This window comes from Protopterus annectens, chromosome 2.part1 (genome assembly GCF_019279795.1).
Source record: "Protopterus annectens isolate FY-2018-M chromosome 2.part1, PAN1.0, whole genome shotgun sequence".
Classification (NCBI taxonomy): domain Eukaryota; kingdom Metazoa; phylum Chordata; order Ceratodontiformes; family Protopteridae; genus Protopterus; species Protopterus annectens.
In genome coordinates, this window is record NC_056729.1 from 1,022,122,245 (window position 1) to 1,022,147,087 (window position 24,843).

Below are 24,843 nucleotides of genomic sequence, written 5' to 3' on the forward strand. Positions count from 1 at the left end.
TGATTCAAGGCGTTTCAGGATATAAAATTTATGAAGCTGAAGACTAGATCTGTAAATTATGTATCCACACACAAATTGGTTGAGCATTACCTGTATATATGGGGATATAATAAGATGATGCATTTAGAAGTATGGATTGAAAAGGCTTCTGTTATGGCAGCTAAGAATATGTGGGAAGAGACTAAACAAATGATAATACAAAAATTGAGAAATTGAAAACTGTTATTTATGTAAAGTAAGATACACGCCATGAAAATGTTTTCATTCTATTAGTCTTGTATATGGGTTATCTACCTGAGGAGAAATTGTGAACAATACTTAATAAAGAATTGAAGAAATTTATCTGAGAGAGGAAGAGGGCAAAAGTTAAGTGGGATAAATTGATCCTTCCAGTAGAATAATGTGGTTTAGGTTTACCTGATTTGAAGAAATATTTTAGAACTAAGCAATTAAGGCTCATATACATAACACAAACCGGTTCTAATTCAAAGTGGAAGGGATAATGATGAAGCAAGGTGGAGACTAAAGAAATCGAGAGAGAGTGGGATTTTGGATACAGATTCTTAAGGAGAATAACCATACAGGATATTGTATTCATAAAGTAGTAGAAAGTATTCTAAGAACTAAATCAGTATGGGAATGGAGAAGGGAGATTTTGCCAATTGGGATGATTGTAAGTAGGGGTACAGAAAATAGGCAAGAACAGGCTGGAATTTACTGGAGAAACCTGGAAAAGGAACCAATATGTCTGGAGCAAATAACTCTAGCAGGAAAGTGGCATGAGGCCAAGAAGACATTTGGATTGCAGGGTAGAGACTACCCTCCCTACCAGGGTTTGATTTCAGACTTGCTGTGGTCTGGCAAAAGAACCCAAGATATTTGGAGCAAATCACTCTAGCAGAAAAAGTAATAGAGTGGGATGAGGCCAAGAAGACATTTTGGATTGCAAGGTAGAGACTGCCTCTCCTACCAGGGCTTGATTTCAGACTTGCTGTGGTAGAGTATTTGGTTGAATTTATAACCGAAGCAGCTGTTAAGAAAGGGATAATTAGTAGGGCATATAAATATTGCATGATAACTGTAGGAGTCAATCAGAGCAGCTTAGAAAAGATTAGGAAGAGAGTGGAAAAGCAGTTTTCAAGAAAACAATGGGAAGACTTGTGTTTGGCTCCCAAGTATGCAGTCAAGTCCAGAAGGTTTAGGATGTTTGCTTGCAAGTGCTTGCATGGATATTTTTGTACCCCAAGCAGAATTCACAAAGACCATTTTCCTCGAGTAGCTAGCAGATGTTGGAGGTGTGATGGAGAAGAAAGAGGTAACTGGGAGCATATATTTTGGGAGTGTAATGAGTTGGCAGAGTTTAAAAAAATAATGGAAAAAGATGCTAGGGCACAAAAGCAAAACTAGAAACAACAAACTGCACCGTGGGCAATCTTGTGGGACTTTTCAGTTGAAAAACGGATCCAAGCCGAATGTAAATTAAATCCTTTATTGTGTAAAAAAATACAGTTTAGTACATACAGGTGGCACGGTCCTTCTCCATGATCTTTTGCCCTGAATACCCTCAGGACTTCATCAGAACAAAATGGTAATCCCTGTGTTATGCCTCAGTTAAATACTAGATAAATGTCTCATGAGAAGGAATCAATTAATTAATGCTGTCTTAAAGACATAGTGCCTTCCACATAAAAAATAACAGTGAGCTAGAAAGTAAAGTGAATGAAATATTTTATATATTTTTTATTCACTTATAACATGTAAACTTGAATTAAAATACAACCCCAAGTTGGGTCTTGGTACTATCAACTAAGTATCTGCATCTTGATTTTTTTCCTAATTTGCTGCCTTCTGCACTTTAGGCATTTTTAATTTAATTGCATTTATTTAAACTGTATCTGCTTTAATATTGTTACACGCTCGTGTGTGCTAGCTTGCACTGCATTTGAATTGTTTTACTGCTGTTTTAGCTGCTTTTCTGTAAAAAAACAAACGTTCTAAACTTGTTTCCTACCTTTCCTGTAACTAGTCTTGCCAGATACATATTTGCTATATCCAGGACTGTAAGCTTCTGTACCCCCCAAGCCTTTCTGTGTTAGAGAGAAGCCTTCCAGCTTATCAGTGGAAGTGGTAAGCACTAGGTAGCATCTACCACATGAGGAGTGGTTTCTGGCCCAGAAATTGTAGTTTATTGGCCGCTGGTGGGCAGTTTTTCCATCCCTTTCAACTTTCTGGTTTAAAAGCTCACGTTTGCACTTGGTTAAGCTCTGCACTGCAGCGTCGAGCTGAGGCAAACTATTACTGATGCCAGAAGGTCTGCTCTTCAGTTTTTCCCTTAGTTCTTTCTCTCGTGCACTTCAAATAGCCTAATCACTTTGCACTTCAACAGGTTTTTGTAGCAATTATTGTAGCACACCTAAGTGCCATCACCACTAGTCGTTCTTCACAGAAATAGCTCCAGTACTTAGTAGTTATGACCACCCCTCCTGGCATAATTAAAGGGCAGTTCCCTATGCTTTCTCCTATTAACCTGGTGCACTTGGACATTCTGAAGCAGTGGAGCAAACTGCCTCATGTACACAGACGACACTCTCCTCTTACCTCCCAACACTCAGACTTGTGAGAGATGCACTTTTATATCACTAAATTGGAAGTTATGCACTCTCCAGCCAAGAGCAGAGTAGCTGGTCAAGAGGAGAAGGTCAACACCTGCACCAGACCACATGGAACACCTAGTTCCCCAGAACACAACTATCACAGCTCTCACATAAAAATACAAACCACAAACCCACCTTCACAGAGGCTCTCAATATAAATTTACCCAAACAGCAGAGACCTACAAGACAACAACGTACTTGACCACCGCAACACAGCACAAACCACATAACATATAGGTTGAGGGGCACACTGTGGAGGTGAGCTAAGCCCCTAAGGCTAAACACCTTGCCCAGTACACTAATAATAGGTGACTCAATAGTGAGGCGCACAGATGTCCCACTCACTAGGTTGAATAAGGAGAAGGTAACAGTCAGCTGTCTATCAGGTGCCAGAATCTGACACATAACATACACACTCGCTCAGGTCACTCCTCAACAAGTACAAGTATGACTCTGTCATTGTCCATGTGGGTGTGAATGACTTGAGGTGCACCTTTCTGGACTACATGAAAGAGATGTGGTGGAGCTCTTGGATTATGTGGCCCAAGCAGGTATGACACTAGCCCTTAGCAGTATCCTACCGTCACCCAGAGTAATACCGCAGTGCAAACAAAAAAATGATTGACTTCAACAATTGGCTAAGTTTCTGGTGTCATTCTAAGGTGATGATCCAGTATCTGTCTGCTTGGGATTACATGATTGATAGACCTCGATGCTTTGCCAGAGATAGTTTCCAGGTACTGGCTAAGGCTATTGCCACCCCTATAGTGCCTTTTTTAGGCGATGTTCCAAAGACCAAATTACCACCATAACAGCTATAAATAAATGCAATCTGAGAGTCATGCTGCTCAACGCTAGAAGTCTAAATCTCAAGATGCACTCGCTCGAAGCACTCCTCAAAATGGAGTACATTGACATTTGTGCTGTAACGGAGACCTGGTTTAAAGCGACAGAAAGCACACCTGTGCTACAAGGCTATAATGCATTCCACACCTTTCGGCCCAGAAACCTGGACTGAAGCTCCAAAGGCGGTGGTGTCTCCATATTCATAAAGGGCATGCACACCTCCAGATGGGTCGATGTCAATTATTTGAATGCTTAAAATGTTGAACGTTATATGGTCGAGACCATATGTCCGACATTTCAAGTGTTCGAAGGTTAACTTTAATGGCACTATACGGTGCAGAATCGGAGAATTTCCCTTTTCTACACTGAAGTGCGGTCTCGGAGTTGGTATATTTAAGTGGGGGGGGGTGCAGGGGGGCTTGCCCCCTGCTCGCACTGTTAGTGTATGTTTTTCTATTTTTTTTTTTTTTTTTTTAATTACATATTCGAACTTCCAAATATCGACCATATGGTCTCGACCATATGATATTCGATTTTGGAAGTTTGAATATTTGACTTAGACCCCTCCAGACTAGTAACCCAGCATAACGCATCTGAGATACTTCAGGTACAACATACGTTGGGTAAGATGGCGATCCAGGTCATAGCCTGCTATAGGTCCCAAACTATATCCCTAGACTCACTCCATGTTCCTAAGCACCCTGGAATCTATCAAAGTCCAACCCAACACTCTCTTCCTAGAAGAATTCAACTATCCTTCCATCAACTGGGAAAATTACTCAAGCACCAATAGACTGGCTCAACGCTTCCTGAAATTCATGAATTCCATGCCCTGGAACAGCTCATTCTGACCCCCACTAGAGGAAGCAACATCCTTGAGCTAGTTGTTACTAACGTGGGCGACCATTGCTCTACACCAATAGTCAATCCCTCCCTGGTCAGGTCCGACCATAAACGAAAAACCATGGGAACCAACATCTCACCACACCCCCCGCAAAGGTAACCACCTTGAAAAACTTCTCCAAAGCTGACTTTGAGCTCCTAAAAACAGAGGTGGCTAACTTCATGGCACCCATGCCAATGGAAAATAGCTGCATGACTGTCAAATCATACACCAATGCACTGTACGAATATGTACACAAATGCGTGGAACTAGCCTTGCCCAAAAGAACCAAGATGCTCTCCTCCAAAAAAAGGAAGCCAGTCTGGTGGTCCCCTGCCATTAATAAACTCTACAATAGAAGGAAGAAACTGTTGCAGAAAAAGGTGAAGTCCCAAGACTGGAAAAACTCCCTTATTAGCCTCAGCAAAACGTTGAGATCCCTCATCAAATCCTCTAAAGCCAGCTATGAAGGCAGAATTGTGGCAGACACTAAAAACAATCACAAAGCCTTCTATAGCTATATCAAGAATCTCCATGGCAATACCCAGATTTGCTCTGAGATACTGCACAGAGGTACATAGTCAGCCGACAGATTCAGTGCCAACTTTACCCCCCCCCCCCCAAAGGACCAATTACAATACCGGAAGAATGCCAGGCACCCAGCATTACTGCAGCACAGGTTAAAGCTGCATTGTCCAAGGCCAAGAATACAGCTTCCATGGGACTCGATAATATCTCTAGCTGTGTTCTACATGAACTACAAAGCGAACTGGCACCACATCTCTGTGCCCTGTTCAGTCACAGCCTCACCTTAGGCTTTGTCCCTACTGAATGGTGCACTGCTACAGTCATCCCTCTCCATAAAGGTGGAGCGACTACAGACCCTGGGAATTATCGCTCCATTAGCCTGACAAGTCTGATATGTAAAGCTATGGAGCGCATCATCATGGACCTGATATAGGAATTCTCCAAACTCTAGACCCCACTCAATTTGGCTTTGTGAAGGGGAGATCATGCCTGCTCAGCCTGGTTGACTTCTTTGAGTTAGCCAACAGGGCTGTGGATGAAGGTAAGGCCGTGCATACAACCTACCTCGATAAGACCAAGGCTTTTGATGCCGTTCCTCACTCGGGAATTATTGATAAACTCACCAAACTAGGCATCAACCCCTATGTCACTAGGTGGATTGCAAATTGGCTCACAGATAGAACACACAGTGTGAAAGTAGTGGACTCTTAAGTCAGACTGCTGACCAGTCACGAGTGGAGTGCCACAGGGATCGGTCCTGGGTCCTGTCCTGTTTGGCATCTACTTCTCAGAAGTCCAGGCCAACACAAAGGGACTCTGGCTGACCAAGTCTGCAGACGACTGCAGCTGGGAACCATTATTAACTCCCCAAGTGATGCAGACATCCTACAGAAAGGCCTCACTGAGACCAATGACTGGTGTCGAAGCCATGACCTTGAGCTTAACACCAAAAAATGCGTCATCATCCCCTTTGGTAAAAACTCAGTTCCCACTAATTAACACATCAATGGGTGCCCACTGAACACTGAAGGCATTATAAGAGATCTGGGGACGCAGGTTGACAGCAGCCTCTCCTTCGACCACCACATTGCCACTGTGATCAGAAAGCCCTTCTATGTGACACATTTCATTACCAAGCTTTTGCATCCATGAAGAAAGAGGTCATCGACTCTCTCTACTCTTCCCTCATTAGACCAATTATAGAGTATAATGCTCCATTTGGCATGTACATCACTCGACACCTGCAACAGCTGGAGAGGCTACAGAAGTACCTTACAAAGAGGATCATGGGCATTAAACACATGTCCTACACGGACAGACTCAAAAGACTCCAGCTATTCTCTGTCTCATATTGCCTACTTAAAGGTGATCTCTGCTTGACTTACAAAGCAGTGTCTGACCCAGCTCTGTTAGAAATGCTGCATCTAAAGAAATCCCAATCCCACTGCACCACACCCTCCAGAGACCTCAACCTCATTACCACAATCGACAGAACATGCTGGATGGACAGGTTCCTCACCCACAGACTGCCCATGCTCTGGAATAGACTTCCCATACATGCCAAACAGAGCACCTCACTGACCCTCTTCAAGAGAAATCTTGATGAGTGAATGGGTAATAGAAAGTTCACCCCGGGGATCACTCCACTGGGTTTACTTGATGGAGGCACTGGGAACTAACGTCAGGCGGCACTATGCCAGGGCACATCTGTAGCCTAGGCTTGTAAAGGCTCCAGGGCCATTAGCTAGTACACACGTATGAACCAACCTGATATTTGTAGTGAGGAAGATATTTGAGAATAAGCTGTAGGTGAGGAAAGAGTCCAACTGGGCATTTCTAGACTTGGAGAAAGCATATGACAGGGTCCCAAGAAAGATGATTTGGGCAGTTCTGCAGTCCCAGCAACAATGGTAGAATTAGTACAGGCTATGTTTAAGGACCAAATGACCCAAGTACAAACAATGTTAGGATTCAGAGGGATTCCTAGTGAGAGTAGAAGTGGATCAGGGCTCTGCTATAAGCTCACTGGTGATGGACTACATTAGCAGATATGTCGGAAGGGACAGATCAACAGAGTTTTGCTGTATGCAGACAATATGGCATTACAGGCAAACTGAACAAGAACTTCATCAAATGATAGGGGAATGGAATGCAAAATTGAAGGCACACTGGATGAAACTGAATACAGATAAGATAGTTGTAATGGGAGCAAATGATGGTTTATGTGGGTTACTTTTAAGAGCCTCAGCATATGTAGGCCTATGTGATTGGTCTGAGCTGTGTGTGAGATTCGTGTGGTGCTGAGATACTGAAAACCTGCTGCTTATTATTTGTAGTAGTTTCATGTGAGCGTTTTTCCTCCAATAACATTATACAGCTACATCTCTCTCACTGTGTTAGTCTAAGTAGTAGGTCATTATCAGTAAACGTGATACAATTTCTACATTGTCTGCGGATACCCATTTCAACCAGTCTGGCTGTAGAGACAGATGGAAAGTGCAAATCCATGTTTCCAGATACTTAATAATGTGGGCTAAAAGAGGAAATGGAGCCTTTCAGGTTTGGATTTGGTTACTGGAATGTAACCATCTAAAAGGCAATCTACGCCAACATGAAGAGCAACATGGCTGTAAGTGCAAATTAGAACCTCTTCTTGCAACTACTGAGGGGAAGTGTTTCTGGTCATAGTTAATAGGTTCATGGGTTCATAGGTTGGTACTAGGCTATCGGCCCTAAGGCCTATACAAGCTTAGCCGTAACAATTTCCTGGCTATTTCTTCCCACAGTATTTACTGATTTGGGGTATGTTAGCAAATGGGCTTTAAAAAAAATTTAGTTTGAGTACCAATGCTAGGTAGGTTTTAAATAACTTGTCTAGACTGGCTATGATATCTGCTTTTGAGATGCAGTTACGTACTGCTGCTTACTGTGCAAGTTATACAGCTGAAACTGAGAGGTTGAGTTTTCTAAGGTTCAGAAGAAGAAAAAATCTGAGAATGTAAGTGCTTGCAGCAGTACAGCATTCTGCCACCACCCACTGTTAAGCTGATTGTAATGGTGAAATAATCAATAAGAAAGTACATGGAATTCCAACCATTAATGTCTCTACGCCTTAGAATCGGCAGCAAATTAATCCCTGCCACTAACGAGCACTACTGCTCTCAGCAAGTTTACTCCTAGATGAAAAAAACATGTAAACTGTACTTCTAATGTAAATGAAGTTGTAAAAGTAGGAAAAAGTGGAACGTCACAGGAAAAATACTTCTTAACTAGATGGCAGTGTTGTTTTAATGAATTAATGTAGGATAATTGGCAGGGATAATTCAGTAAGGTGTGGTAAGGCCAGAGAGTATCTCACACAAATGAAGAGCAAGTGTATAATTTATTAAGCCTCAGTCATGACTGAAAAGGGTTTTTGGACCAGTTCATTTACCCAGTTAGCTAACTAACTGCAGTCAAATTTATGCCTAATAGAAGGGTGGTTAAAGGACATTAGTCATCTCATTAATGGATTACAGATCAATTTAGCAGATTCATTGTAACATTTTTCTAATGTAGCTAAGGGTTGAGTGCTGATTTTAGGGGTTATGTGGTTCTTGGGAGGGGGGACAACCTGGAGAATAATAGCGGTTGGTATGTTTTGCAGTCATTTTGTACACCACATCTGGGTTTCCAATACAAAACAATGACCCTCAGGTTTCCACTGCCAGCTGCCATTCCTTGTAAACATGCTGCTCAGCATTGTTAGGAGTTGCAGAGACAGTCATGAAGTTAAGCAACATGAACCACCCCAGAAATGAGACCAGAAGTTCAGTATAACCAGTCTTGTTAAACTTGAGCTAGCAATGGTGATTAGCATGCCTTGTGTTGCATAATAGTTTGAGAAAATTTGATTCTTACTGTTGACCTCGTGGAGTTCAGACCATGCCTACTATTGTGTGATTTTTTTAAGCCTCCTAATATGTTATCCACTTCTAGTGTCCAGCTCCACAACCCTGTATCACTATAGATCTGAAGTAGATACCCACAGGTTGCTGATCAAATGAAGTTATCGGATCCGTCCTCGGATCCGAGCTGGCAGCTTTCCAAGCTAAAAGATCCGAGCTCTCAGCTCCTCCCCTTACCCATAATGCCCTGCCACCTCCCTCCAGTCCCCAGATCTCGTTTGCCGCGGCTTCTGATAGCTTCTAGCGCCGAGCTCTTGGCGTTGGGTGTGAGTTAAAGAAACTTTAAAACTTTTTTCTAAGTTCTTTTTTGTGTGCTGAGTGAGTGTGCTGAGTGAGTGTAGTAGGCCCTTAGTTTCTGTCTATATACCTCTTTTTTTCTTGTGGTAATTTAGTGTTTAAATTTAATTTTTTCCCTCCCCTTTACTGTGTGTGTGTGGTCGCGCGATGGCTGAAGGGCCTAAGGCCATCTTTTCAAAATGCACTGATTGTGGCCATAAGCTGTCCCCAGCGGATGGCCACTCTCAGTGCGTTCTCTGCCTAGGGGTAGGCTAATTGTCTTCTGCCTGCCAAGTATGTGCGGCCTCCAACCCTTGGGCCTTGAGGGATAGGAGGAATAAGTTAATCCTGGCAAGGCTTTTGCCCACGGATTCTTCTTCCTCCTCTCCCTCTAAGGCACCAGCCGCGGCCGCGGTTCTAGAGAAAAGAGGCACAAGGATAAGGAACGGCATAAAAGCCATAAGAGGCGGGCAGAGTCTCATCCCTCTACTCCGCCAGCTAAGGTAGCTAGTCCTCCCAGGAGGGTCTCCGGGTCTCCACCCTCTCTGCTCCGTTCCCCCCCCCCCGCTTTTCCGCGGAGCCGGAGGAGGAGTACCAGTCTCCCTCTAGGTCTTCGAGGCGGCCTTCCCGGCCTGCTTCGGCGACCTCTTCGAGGTCCACCAGAAGCATGTCTGATGCTGATTTGGACCGGATGATGCGTTTATTCTTGCAAGCCCAAATGCAGATGGGGGTGCTCCTGCCCCCCCCCCCCTCCAGGGGGGAACTCGGCCCCTTTCTTTGCCCAAATTGCTCCTTCTCCGATTCGGTATCGGGTTTCGGAGTCTTTAGATCCGAGCTGTCTCAGACCCGGGGAGTTGTCGGTGCCGACAGTGGTGGCTACTTCGCAGACAGTACCCTCGAGCGTGTCGGATCCGAGCTCTCGGGGCCAAGAGTCGAGCTTTGGAGCCGCAGGGGTGAGTGTGTCTTCGGCTCCATTTCGGTCGGAGCTCACTCCCCTTTCGGGTCCGATCGCATCAGCTCCGACAGCTGTCCTTGCGTCGGAACCAAGGGGGCTGCTCTCAGAGCCAGGGGAGAGTGGTTCGCCCTCGGCTTTTGACGTAGAGGAGAGGGTTCTGACGAGAAGTTCCAGGTCCCCGGTCTAGGCTACGGATCCACCCGTCACTCCCGCGCATTTGGGCCAATCTTCCATCGTCCGGCCCCAGGGACAGCATGCGTCGGTGCTCCAGTTGGTTCCCGTAGGGGAACAGGACCCCATTGGTGAGCCCTCCTTGGATAGTCCCTCCGAGGAGGTGCCTCACAAACGAAAGTGCAAAAGGAGGCACATGGACTCCCCTGAGTCCCTCACGGAGGACACAGACTTAGAGGAAGGGGAAGGTTCCCCAAGGTCACCCCCTGAAGATGTCTCCTTCGGAGACATTATGGAAATGCTATGCATCAGAGGGGGGTGGTCTGCCCAAAAACCTTCCTCCGATGAGTCGGTGTTTCTGGAAGCATTTGATGCAGGCCTGACTACCTCTTGGGTGTCCCCCCCTGGCTGATCCCCTGGTAGACTTGATTACTACCAGGGCTTGGAAGGAGCCAGACACCGTGGAGCCAATCCCTAAAAGACCAGACAAAATACTCAGCCCCCCTTCTGACAGACAGGCGTGGAATAAAGGGTCCCCAGTAGATGCCATGGTGGTGGCAGCTGCCACTAAGAAGGAACTAGCACAGGAAAGTTCCTTGGTCCATCCTCCTGATGAGGAATCTCGGACAATGGACCGTATTGGAAAGCGGATGTTTGCTTCAGCTACCTTTTCCATAAGGGCGCTGAATTACCTGGCACACGTCATCAGGCTCCAGCGGGACTTGATAAAGGAATACGCTGGAGCTCCCCCAGAGTCCATGGCGGCCGAGGACAAACAGACCTTCTCGGCTCGCATGGCCACTCTAAAGTCAATTTCTAACACTTCCATGCGGCTCCTCTCCCATGCCATAGAGGGAGTGGCTAGAGCTAGCGGAGCAGGGGTCGCCTTACGGCGCCATGCCTGGCTTCGCCTTTGTGACTTTTCAGAACCCTTCAAGGCGTCCTTCGCAAATGCTCCCTTTGACGGTTCTACACTATTCAGCAAAACCGTCCATGACACGCTGCTCCAGAGCGAGAAAGACTGGAAGATGCTGTCTGCCGTCAGGATCCGCTTCTCTAATCCTCAAAGGTCCTTCTCAAGGAACCAGAGAGGACAGAAGAAGATGTGGTTCCGGAAGTCCCAGCAGTCCTGTCCCGCTCCGGATCCCTCGTCCTTCAGAGGCAGAGGAGGACAAGGTGGACGCCGGCCCAGAGGCAGAGGGGGGGGGGCGAAGGATTTCGGGTCCAGAGAGCCTTTCTCAGACCGACCCGCTCAGCAGCCCTGAGGGCTTGCCCGGCTGTCTCTCTCTGGAGGCAGTTGGGGGACGTTTTTTGGAGCACCTACAAAGTTGGGATTCCATTACTACAGATTGTTGGGTGCTCCGAATAACATCCAGAGGTTTCACTATTCCCTTTCTGCATCTTCCCCCTTTAACGAAGCGCCTTCCCAATGTCCCACCCGATCAAAGGGAGGCGGCGGCTTCAGAAATTTCGAAGTTGCTAGAAAAACGGGCCATCCAGCACATCCCCCTAGAGCAGTCCGGATTAGGCAATTACTCCAGGTTCTTTTTGGTGCCAAAAAAGACTGGGGACTTAAGGCCAATTCTGGACCTGTCATCTCTAAACCTGTTCATTGCCAAAGAGAAATTCCGGATGGTCACTCTGCAATTTCTCCCTCTCTTACAGGAGAACGACTGGATGTGCTCCATAGACCTCAAGGATGCGTACTACCATATTCTCATGGACAGACGGTCCAGAAGGTTTCTCCGCTTTTGGCTAGGAGCCAGTCACTTTCAGTTCAGGGTTCTTCCGTTCAGCCTCACCACAGCCCCCAGGGTGTTCACCAAGGTCATGGCAGTTGTAGTAGCCACCTGAGACTTCAGGGAACTCGGGTCTTTCCATACCTGGACGATTGGCTCCTCACCGCCCCCACCATGCATCTGCTTTGCTCCGCCAGGGATTACTTCCTAGCCACGGCCCACCATCTAGGCATTACTATAAATCTTCAGAAGTAGTCTCTTCATCCTGTGCAAGTTCTGGATTTTATAGGGGCCAGGATAAATATGCGCCAAGCCAAAGCTTTCCTAACCACGGACAGGTTGCGCAACTTGTCACTACACATAATGGCGCTCCTGCAGTCTCCAGCCCCACCTGCAGAGTTGGTCCTGAGAGCCATGGGCTCCATGGCGGCAGCCATAAGCCTGTCACCTTTAGCAAGATTGCATATGAGAATTCTACAGTGGACTCTTCAGGTTCAATGCTCACTCCTACTCCATCCATTGGAGTCGCCAATTCCCCTGAGCAGGGTTTGTAGGAACTCCTTTCTTTGGTGGCTCCATTCCCGAGAGCTGCGGGAGGGGAGACCGTTTGTGATGCCTCAGCCCCAAGCCACCTTGACCACGGACGCTTCTCGCCTCGGGTGGGGGGGCGTTCTATGGGCAGAACTGTCCAAGGCACGTGGACTCCCTTAGAGACCGTTCTGCATATCAGTGTCCTGGAGATGAGGGCGGTGCTTCTAGCGTTGCAAGCCCTTCAAAACCTTCTTCCTCTGGGGACTATTGCAATTCAGACAGACAACATGGCGGTAGTCTGGTATATCAACAAACAGGGAGGCACCAGATCTTACCCTCTTTGTCGAGAGGCTATGAGAGTTTGGGAATGGGCGATTTCCACCAACCGCTTTCTGATAGCAACGCACATTCCGGGTTGGTCCAACATTTTAGCGGACAAGCTGAGTCGCTCGATCCTCACACCTTACGAGTGGTCTCTAAACCCATCAGTAGCGAATCAGATCTTCCTCAGATGGGATCAGCCTTGCTGCGATCTTTTTGCTTCTCCTTCAAAACACAAAATGCAGCGAGTTTTTCGCTCTGATTCCCCCTATGGGGGAGAGCCCCAGAGACGCCCTGGTGCATGCTTGGCCCCCCAGTCTCCTGTATGCTTATCCTCCTCTTCCGCTGATGACAAAATTTCTGCAGAAAGCTCATCGGTTGGGGAGCAACATAATCCTCATAGCCCCATTCTGGCCTCGCCAGATCTGGTTCCCTTACCTGCGGTCTCGCAGTGTAGTTCCTCCTTGGATCTTGGATCCCATTCCGGATCTGATCTCTCATCCTGCGGGATTACAGCCCCCAAACCTGGGCGACCTCAAGCTCACGGCTTGGTTGACCCAGTTCCACTAATCGCAAGGACTCCCGGTATCTCGTCTCCCATAAAATCTATTCTGGTAGCGGAGCATAAGCCTTCTACTAGAAAGATCTACAGAAGTAAATGGAAGCGTTTTTCCATATGGGCAAAAAATAGAGACTTAGATACTTTTACTGCTCCCATCCCAACGGTTCTTGACTTTTTGTCCCATATTTTTGACCAAGAAGCTAGTGCTTCTACAGTCAAGGTTCAAATGGCAGCTATTTCCCATTTCCACATTGGGGATAACCTTGGCTCCTTAGCGTCCGCTAAGATATGCAAAACCTTTTTGAAGGGCACCTTTCTGTTGAAACCTCCTGTCAAGAATGCGGTTCCACCTTGGGACTTAACCTTGGTTCTTCAGGCCTTGACTGGCCCACCCTTTGAACCGGCGGCTTCAGTTGAGTTAACATTTTTATCTTGGAAAACGGCTTTCCTGATTGCAATTACTTCAGCCAGGAGAGTATCTGAGCTTCAAGCCCTTTGCATGAAACCCCCGTATCTGGTCTTCCATAAGGACAGAGTGTCTCTTAGGACTAACCCTTCTTTCTTGCCCAAGGTAGCCTCTGAATCCAATATGAACCAATCCATTAATTTGCCTGTGTTTTTCCCCAACTTTCAGAACAAAGGGGAATACAGATTGCACTTATTGGATGTACACAGACAATTGCATTTCTACTTGCACAGGACGGCTGCTACTAGGAAATCAGATCAACTGTTTGTTTCTTTCGCTAAACCATCTTTGGGTAAGCCTATTACGAAAGTTACCTTGGCCAGATGGATATCCCAATGTATCAGGCATGCTTATTTAGTCTCCGGCTAGCCTGAACCCTTGGGGGTCCATGCCCATTCTACCAGGTCTATGGCTACTTCTGCAGCATTCTGGTCGAGAGTACCTCTAGACGACATCTGCTCAGCAGCTACTTGGTCCTCTTCTCATATCTTCATTTCTCATTATAAATTGGATCTGATATCCAGGAGTAGGGCATCATTTGGCTCCGCAGTGCTCCCGAGTATCCTTCCTTGAGGTCCGCCCAAGGATTTAGGTAGCTGGGGACTCTGTCCCACAGGTTGCTGATCAAATGAAGTTAACTACTTCAGATAAAGAAGTTATGTACTCACCATAACGTTCCATCTGAGTAGGTAACTTAATTTGTCTGCAACCGACCCCCCCCTCCTTCCCCCTAACCTGTTTTATGGTTATTCCATCACGCAGGATTTCACCTGGTCTTGCATTTGGTTAGGGTTCCTCTTTCGAGGGTCGTAGTCTGTTTCTTGTTTGGCAAACTCGATCGGAGGACTGGAGGAAGGTGGCAGGGCATTATGGGTAAGGGGGAGGAGCTGAGAGCTCAGGTCTTTTAGCTTGGAAAGCTGCCGGCTCTGATCCGAGGACGGATCCGATACCCACATGTTGCAGACAAATGAAGTTACCTACTCAGATGGAATGTTATGGTGAGTACATAACTTCTTTTTCTGTCTGCTTTGGGGATAGAGGGCAAACGGTTCAAGGTATGTGGATGTCTTTGAAGCCCAGCGTCTGATATGAGGCAGTTCTCTTAACTATCTTCCTCAGGATGTTGCTGCCCTCCATTTGGGAAATATACAGTTAGCAAGGGAAGAGGGGACCAAATCTTACCTCCTATGCTGAGAGGCTGGGAGTGGGCCCTGCTTTTCTGGTGGCCAGTCTTGTTGCAAGAGAAGCTAGTTCCCTTGTGGGCAGGCTAAATTGCTGCTTAATGATGGCCCATAAGTAATCCTAGGCTCCTGAGTAGTCTTTCAGAAACCGTGATCTACAAGTTGTTCTGCCTATAGGACAAACCTAACTGTAACCTGTGTGCATCTGCATTCAGCAAGAAATGTACCGACTTTTTCCCCTGGTTCTGCCTTGTGGCTGTCCTTGGATATATTCATCTTTTGCGTGGGTCTTTGGGTTCTTTTCCACTTTTTCTCCATTTCTCATGATGATGAAGTTCATCATGAAACCAAACTCCACAAGGGAAATGTCCTCCTCACAGCCTGCTATTGGCCTTGGCAAATATTTATCCTTCTCTCTTGCAATGTGGAGAAACTGTTAACATTTACATTGCAGCAAAACACTGACCCATCCCATTGGGGAAAACCTCAAATAGCCATTCAGCCCCTCAGGAGCTTAGCTTGGCTTTCCATTTCCACTAATTACCAGTAATACTGCATTTTCTGTATGATTTTACAGTTCATTTCTCTTCTGAAAACTAAATACTTGTAGGACTTATGACAACTGATAAATTTAGGGCAGTGGAAAAATGGTTGGATCCCTTTTCAACTTCAGTCCTTTCAGTATCGGCTATCTTTTTGAAATCTTTGATTTGGAACCTGGATATTCCTGTTTCAGAAGTCCATTTTGCAGATATTTCATCTTTCCAGGTAGGATTAGACAATTTTCTTCTCTTGCTTAACTGTGTAAAGCTTTGCAGAGAGGTACCTTTTCCTTTTTATAAGACCCTCATCCCCCCATTGCAATATAATACGTCTCCATGGGATTTGCATTTATTGCTGTAAAAGATTACTTTTAAACCTTCTGAGACAGCATATTCATCAGAGTTTAAGTGCATGTCAAGAAAGACATTGCTTCTCCTGATTGTGACATCTGCTTTAAGGATTTCTGTGCTTTGTACTCTGTTTATCCACCATAGTTGGTATTTTGCAAGGACAGGGTTGCTCCTAAAGCATTAATGTTGAGGCATCGAAGACAATGTCTGCGAGCAAAAAAAACTAAAACCATTTGCCGAAACCACCTTCAATAAACAAATCAACACTTTAGTTGGGGGGGGGCAAACCACCCTGCACCCCCTAGACTTTTCTACCAACTTTGAGGTTGCACAACAATTTAAGAAAAAAAAAAGCAAACTTGATGTCATTGAACGTAATTTCAGCGAACAGCACGCTCTGTTTTTGCATTTGCGGAAGTTATGTTCGATGAATCGAGATGCTCCCACTCCTAAAAACTAGCTCTTTTATGCTTCAGGTGACCAAGGAGCGAAACCTTAAACAGTCCTGTTTGTTTTTGTTTTGTTTTTTCCTGATTATTCTGGTCAGAAAAAATGTCTGCTCTATTGCATGGATGTGCATTCCTTAAGTCATATCTTAAGTTGAGAAGGCAAAGATTACTTGGAAAGACTGAAGTTGTTTGCATCATTCTCCAAGATGAAGCTTGGACAAAAAGTATCTAAGCTTACAGCACTTGAGTGGTTTTCTTTCTGTATCCAGTTTTACCCTAGTAAGTATGAGAACCTTCTTAGTTCAGCACTTAGACTCATTCTACTAGAGCAGTGTTGGCCTCTACAGCCTTCTTCATAGGTGCGCCTTTGGGTGATATTTGTATAGCATCTACTTGTTCTTCCCTCAACACCAAGTTGGGTTTGATGTCCAGGTCCAGGACTTGCTTTGTAGCCATTGTTATCCACAGGATAATCCAACAGGGATATGCATCTAGCAGGTTTTTCTTGGGACTCTCATTTCCATTTACAGAGGATGGATTTTCTCTTCTGAGATGTTCACAAAGTTGACTTAACTAGTCTTGTAGAGATTCCTTCCTTCCTGTCCTAGTGCTGGTTGTTGTGCCCTCTTCAGCACATCCACAGTTGTTTATAGACAGTGCCTGATGGGATAGGAGAAAATGATTAGCAGTCTGGGAAAGTGTAGTCTGCCAGAAAGTTTAGTCCTGCAGTAATAGTGGATAGTACTACATATTTGTTAAGGTAAGTAGATAACCTTTTATAGTCTTTATTACAGTTCTAATGCAAAGCAGTAATTTGGCCTTCAACTCCTAAAGGAAATAAGTAGTTTGGTTTGTTTGCTTAACCTGCTATCCTGAAGTTAAGGTGCAAGTCATTTAAAATCCCTTTGGTTATTCTGTAAGTGTCTTTGTCAGATCTGTCTTTGTCAGATCTGTCCAGTGTATGTTAACAAATTATCTGCATTAAGAGGAATTTGTGCCTCATCATGCCAGGTCTCTACCTTAGTAAGATCCCCATACTGTAGAAAGCTTTAGCTTTTAAAGAGAACTTCAGTAACAATTTTAAGTACATGTGGCATTTAAAAGGATTTATATGTTCAGCACTGTAAATGCTTAGATAATGTATTGATTAAAAATGAATATATTAAATATTGTAATGCTTTAGTTTTTGTCCTTTTAACATTTAAAGTAGCGATAGAAATGGCCTTGTACAGCAGCTTAAGGTTTTTCTGGTGAAAGGCAAAGACCTCCCTTCGGCTTTTGAATGTTTGTCATATTTTGTGTTTAAAAAGTTGATGACTAATATAATGTCAAGCAGACCACCTAGTAATCACCGTTTTCTTGTGCTTTAGGGGCATTTGGAGGCGAATCAGCATGAATCCACTTGCTAGTCACAGCTGCCATCTCCTTCAACAGCTCCATGAGCAGCGTATTCAGGGTCTTCTATGTGACTGCATGTTAGTGGTAAAAGGAGTCTGCTTCAAGGCACATAAGAATGTTTTAGCCGCATTCAGCCAGTATTTCAGGTGCGCATTTTTTTTTTTTTAAGTTTAATTGTGTAGCAGTAACTTTAGAAGCGAGGTAATTGTGTTGGCTATAAAAATCAAATACCCTACAAAGAGTATGCAGATAATATTTTTTCTTATCTTTTCAACAGAACAGTGAGAGATGATGTTGATAGGGGTCTTGGAATTTCATATTTTGCAGTGGAACACTTCTTTGATTTAGCAGGATACAAGACTATTTCTTGTTATTCTCTGTAAGGGTATATCCCAAACATCTCTTTCCAAGACCCACTCATGAGAGATCATTCCTTAAAGCAGGTGCTTATATTTGGCATTAAAGAGAAAATTTGAAATTTAGAAGTGGGTGGCTGTCTGTGCAAATGACTGTCACTAACTCTAAACCCTGCTTTGTAATCAAGCTGCACTTGTTTTGAACTTCAGGTAAGTTCTTAGTGTATCACTTTCATGTATATTGGAAAGAGGGAGGTGCAACAGTGAGGGAAAAAAATCAGAACTGTTATCAAAGAGCAATTTGAAGGGGTATTTCAGAGCTATACAGTTAAGACTCCTGTACATAGCACAAGCAGAAAACTATAATTCAAAGTGGAAAGGGATAACGGTGAAACAGGAAGCTCAAGCAAGGAGAGGTTGTGATTTTGGATGCAGGCCTTTAAGGAAAATAACAATAATCATACAGAATATTATATCCATAAAGTAGCAGAAAGTATTCTAAGAACTAAACCAACACGGGAATGAAGAAAGGAAATTCTGCATATAGGAATGACTGCAATTAGGGATACAGACAATGGGCAAGAGGGCTAGACTTTTAATGGAGAAAACTAGCAATGGAACCAAGGTATTAGGAGCAAATAACTAGAGAGGGCAAGATGATAGAATGGGAAGACACCAAGAATTTATTTGGACTGCAGGTTAGGGATTGCCTTCCCTATCAGAGATTTGATATCAGAGTATAGACAAAGAGAAAGAAATAGAAATCGGGAGGTTCTAAACGAAAGACCAGCACTGGTAGAGTTTTTAACCAAATCTAGAACAGAAGCTGCCATTAAAAATGGAATAATTAGTAGAGCATTTAAAATATTGCATGATTAGTATAAGAATTAATCCGAGGTTGGAAAGGATTTGGAAGAGAGATCGGCTAAGCAATTCACAAAGAAACAATGGGAGGATATATGTACATCTCCCAAATATGCAAAAAAATCTAGAAGATTTAGGATTTTTGCCTGGAAATGTTTACATAGATATTTTTATACCCTAAGCAGACTCCAGAGAATTTTTCTTCAGGTAGACAGCAAATGTTGGAGGTGTGAAGTGGAAGAAAGAGGTAATTGGGAACATATTTTCTGGGAGTGCGGTGAGTTGGCAGACTTTAAGGATTCCCTATGGGATGCACTCTCCGAGATGCTTGGTGGGCAGATTGGTCTGACGAGGGCGATGATTTTTCTGAGCTATGATACAAAATCAGAATTGCCTAGACATGGTGAAAATGGAAATCAAAATCAGTATACCAGAAGTAGTGAATATAGTAACAGAGATAAAATAACTATAACTGAGATCTTTAGAAAAGGGTAGGAGCAAACTACATAGAAAAAAAAATGGGAATTGTGGGAACAATCCATAGAAGGGAAGAATGAGGTTTAAAGGGGGCAGGACTTGAGCTATTGAGTGAGAAAGATTGGGTAGATTATAAGTGATTTATAATGTTTGCAACTGGGAGTGTCAATATGGTATGTGATATAAAATGCTTGCAACTAGGATTGTGTCAGTGTGGTTTGTTTGCATTTGTATAAATGATTGCCTATATAGTAAGTGATGGTTTAATAAAGATGTGTCTTTTAAAAAAAAGGCAGGATTTGAATAATTTATGTAATATTGGTTAGGTTATGTGATATATAGCAATATATGTGAAGTATAAGTTTATTTTAATGTAATTTGATTACTTTTATATAAATGTAAATTTGCCTGTGTCAAAAGTGATAATTCAATAAAGGTGTTGGGGGATGGGGTTGTCATCAAAGAGCCTGTACCCCTTTATGAAAGGCAAAATAATGTCAAGTTCAGTCACAGGAAAGGTTGAAGAGAAAATGACAAGGCACTTCAGAATCATGCAAGACAGAAAACTGTGTCAACTAAAGTAGAAGGCTGCAAGCAGACTAATCGGAATAGCCAAGCCCAAGTTGAAGAAAGAATACCAGGCATAGGCTAAAACGTGTTCTAGTAAATGAGCACATAATACATCGGAGGGAGCTATTAAACTTTATTAAAGGACAGAGGAAAGTCACTTGATAGTGAAAGAAGCCAGATATGCTAATTATATGCTATTGCTTACATTCCTGTAAGTAGGAGAACAATTGGAAAGTGTCTGAAATCGGTTGTCACAGATGTACTATTTGGGAGAGTTAATTGGATGTGCTTGTTGCTAATTACCTTTTTCTAGCTGAAATGGGCTATCCAAGTGGCACGGGTAACTCGTACCAGCAGAGCGACAAATAATAGCGAGACGAAATACTGTACTAAGTACTACATTAGTGTGCAGAAAATACAACCCTGTTACTTTGTATGCATTGTGCAAAGGCATTGAAGAGAAGAATGCAACATTGAACTAAAGTGATGTATAGTAACTTTACAGTGGTTCCTGTTTTTTCCTATTGAGGGTTACAGAGGTAGTGGGATAAGCAGAGTAAACCTAATTTTTCTTCCCCAGTTACACATTCTAGCTTATCCAGGGAGATTGCTAATCCTTCTGAGATTTCTGTTTTATGGCTTGTGCTTTTTACATCCATATCTGTAGCTGTCTCAGCACCACTTCAGCTGTATCTTTTAGCTGTTTATGAATAACAGTGCTGTGAGCTGAGGTAGTAGCTTTTTTTCAAAAATGAAGGCAGCTGATCAGCTTATTGTGTTCCCACTATGTGTGCCTTTTGAAACTGAGGTGTTGGAGAGCTTACTCCATTTTGTGAATGGTTTTGTAGTTTCTTACTAAGTATTTCATGCCATTTAAATTTCCTGAAGGATTTAACAATTTTACATGTGCTGGCATTCCTGGATGATGATGTATGTAGCTGTGATTTCACTTTCCAAGAGTGAAGGGAAGGATGGAGATGAGAAGTTGTAGATAATGTGCTGCCGTTCCTGTCTTTATGTATCCAATTGAGTTATACACGCCTTTTTTTCCCTTGAGCAGTAATGAGCTGCAATATTGGAGGTTTGGATTTGCTGCTCACGTAGTGTGGATAAGGGTAACCTGAGCACACTAGAGCTGAGAAAGCCATTAAAGAGATGTAATTTTGCTGTGTATTTAAAATTGTTTATCATGTTCATCCTGGCACAAGTCACTGTTCAGCATTTTTTTCTGTCTGAAATTACTGTGCTCTGTTGTGCACGTGTCTGGTGCTTGCATGTATCATGATGCAAACTGACTACATTAGGACTCCTTGCCTGCTGGACTACAAAACCTTTTATGACACTTGCACAGTTCAGCTATTGATCTAATGCATGTGGGGTAAAAGCTTGCGTGCCTAGATATAAATGTACAGAGGTACCTGTGGACGTTTGTTAACCAGGACCAGCCTCTTTTTGTCTGAGGAAGAAGCACTTCATAAGTGCCTACAGTTTAACCCTGCTAGATTCAGAAAGTTGAAGGATGACAGTCTTGGTTTGACTCACTACCATGAGGTTGGTGGCATGGTAGCTTGCTGGTAAGATATCAGTGTCTCCGATCTAGGGTCCAGGGTTCAGCCCCTACACCCAGTGGCAGAGGAAGTATTCCTCTACAGGGAGAGTCCACAGGATGTTTTAAACTGAGCTGGTGCATCCTGACAAGAGCTGAAGCCTGAGCTGGTGCATCCTGACAAGAGCTGAAGCCTGTGCAGGAAAGTCCATTTTTAAAATAACTTTCCATTTCCTCACCAGTGCTGAGCTTACCTGCAATTAATGAAGGCTTGTGTCTGCGTCTGTTGTTGTCTTTGATGGTCCGTAACAGGTTCTGAGAAACTGCACCTTTGCCTTGCCACCCAGGTGGTGCGTTCTGGTGGGTAGGCATTATTTGGCATCTATTGATTTTCTGGACCTTGAAGATGACCAGACTGATCCTGGGAAAGAGTATCTTGAGTCACCCTGTCATGGGTAAATGCTACTCTGTGCAAAGATCTCACCTTTTGGAGTCTTTCTTCCAGGAGAAGTAGTGTGTCTTGACTTAAACTGGGTGGGGGACACTGCTGGGCTGTCCTGTCTCAGGACTCGCAACTCAAGGTCAAGACATTAACCAAATGATTGGTCAGTGCCTGTATTACAGGTGTAGATTTTGGACTTTGGGAATGTGGACAGATGCCTGTGCCAGACTCTGGGCAGACCTCTGCTCACATGCATTTTATGGCAGGTTCACTTCCTGGCGCCATATTTCTATTCCTGTTTTGTTAACCGAGTTAGTCCTATTAGGCTAGTGGTCTGTTTTTCATAGGGGAGATCCAAGGTTTTATTTATACCACTATGGGAAATTTGGCCAGGCATAGGGGGACTTCCCCTATTCTTTTCAAGTAATAGATGGTTCCAGTAGTGCTTGGAACCACTCCAAGATGGAGGTTAGCAGAAGTAACACAGAAGAGATTAGTATAAAATTGTTTGGAAATATGGAGATATGGAGAATGATTATCAACAGAGAAAAATCATAATGGATAAGATATCTGTGCTGTTAAGGAGATACCATAAGATGATTTTGTCGTAGTGGATGATGCAATAATCAGCATTTATCTGCATCTCAGATTGATTCAATGCAGGTGAAGATTGCAGTAACAGAGCTGGAGGATGTTGGAACACAGAATGAAAAATTGCTGGAGTTGCTTGGGAAGAACCATGAGATGAGTCTGCTGTATCTTGGTGAGGTGGCAGCCTGTGTCTTTACTGAGGTTGAGGAACAGAAAGAACTTTTTCAATAGTTACTGGCAGAGAAGAATTCTTTCTAGAGTACAAGTAAAACTTTTTCACAAGTGACCAGTGGTAACAAAGAGGAAAGGAAAAAAGATACAGTAAATATATATATATATTTTTTTCTTTTACATAAAGAAAAAGTGTGAGACCAAGCACTAGAAGTGGTGCTGCTGTAAAATGATACTTTGTTTGGGCCTGTTGAGTCATGCCATTAGACCATTAGTATTTGCTGTAAGGTCTTTTATTTATTTAGGTAAAGGCGTCTTCTGTGACATTACATTTGAAAGTGAATTTTTGCAGCATAATTTCGTAAATGAGCATGAAAACAGAAAAAAAGACATTTATCTGTGGACCAGTCCTATTTCTGTGTGTCAGAGACTGATTTTTTTAAAACAAAAAAATTCATATGTTTGTGCAGTTCAGAACTGATGTTATAAAGCATAAACAATAACAATGTTTTTATTTCGATATTGTGATAACATTTAAATAGTAAGAAAACAGAAGAGAGACTTGTATGGAATGGTGGTTGGGAAAATGATGCTGTGTTAAATGTACAGCAGAATGTTTTGCACCATTTACCCAGTATATTTGGAGAAGGTTTTGGGGATACTTTAAAGTACCAAGGCCAATTGAAAACGTTATTTTGTGGGAGCATAGAACATTTAACTCAAGACTGTAAAAAGGTCAAGTGCAACCAATGTGAAGAAATGTCTAATAATAAATGTGAAAAAAACTGCAGTGTGCGTGGGGAAGAAGGTCATTTTTGGTTTGACTGGGCACAAAAAATAAAATGAAACCATACAAGAGAGAAAATAGAAGTTATCAAAAAATGATATAGTTGTAGAACAAATGGTGAATGAAGGTGCAGCTACTTTTGTTCAAGAAAGTGATATGCATATAGGCTTACAGGAAGTTGAAACTGAGACATGTAACGTGTGGGCACCTGCTAAGAAAACAAGGAGATCAAGAAGAAGGGGAAGTAGAGGAACTGGTTAGACATGAGAGGAAAAATACTACAGGGCAAAGGGTAAGATTGAGGAGATTAAAAAAAGAGGGGAGGATAAGTCAGCAGTCATGCAATTAAGTTCAGAAGATTAATTATTGGAATGATGTGCAGGTTTATGTGTTATCTTTACTAGATAAGGTTTATAGCTCTCAAAGACAAAATACAAGCTAAAAAATTATGCAGACACAATTGTATGGAGTTAGGAAATGAACTATGTTCTGGAGTGACATTTTAGTTTAATGGTGGAGTAGAAATGTTAGACATTTGCATTGTTTATGCTGGAAGAAAGACTGGTATTCTGAATACGCAGTATTCTCATCTGATCTCTAACTGGTGTATAACATGTACTGATAAGGAAAGCATAACATGAGGTATGTTTTCCATGAGCGTTATTATAATGGGAGATTTTAAGTGATCTGAGGAATAGTAAGAAAAAAGTGAATCATGATGATACACTGCAGGATGTAATTAAGTGGGTGGCTTAAGACTGGAATACAAAACATTTTACCTTTGTGTGTGCGCGCGTGTGTATGTGTATCATATACGTACATATGTATATACACAAGAGGCTTTCTATAAATGGAGACACTATTTTTTGATGTCTGAACATCTTACTAAGAAAGACAGCAATGTTATGGTCGCAGGGTTTTCAGATCATTTATGTTTTTGACCGAAGAAGTGGGAGAAAATATGTAAAAGAAGAAATGGGTATAAAATGCTATCAGGAAAGGTGTTGCAGACTGAAAAAGTCAGGAATTTGAACAGTTTTGGATGGGACATTGTACAATGAGAGCTTATTGTAAGTCTTGGACAGATGGGTGGATTACAGTTAAAGAAAAGTAAAGAAATGTATATCTTTGGATGGAATTGCAGCTAAGGAAGGAAGAGAAAAGGTACGTTAGAAATGAAGCGGACAGGATTTGGGCAATGAAGAAAAACAGTAATAAAACCAGTAACTTGATGTGGGA

The 24,843-nt window shown here is 43.2% G+C and overlaps 1 protein-coding gene across 1 annotated transcript in view; it reads left to right on the forward strand.

Annotated features, from left to right (window-relative positions):
* ZBTB49 (zinc finger and BTB domain containing 49) overlaps positions 1-24,843 on the forward strand; it is a 767,990-nt gene that overhangs the window by 62,566 nt on the left and 680,581 nt on the right. Inside the window, exon 2 of the mRNA XM_044062602.1 lies at positions 17,773-17,946. Within this exon, the coding sequence (XP_043918537.1) occupies positions 17,795-17,946 (152 nt within the window). The 5' untranslated portion in view covers positions 17,773-17,794. The remainder of the gene's footprint in view (positions 1-17,772; positions 17,947-24,843) is intronic.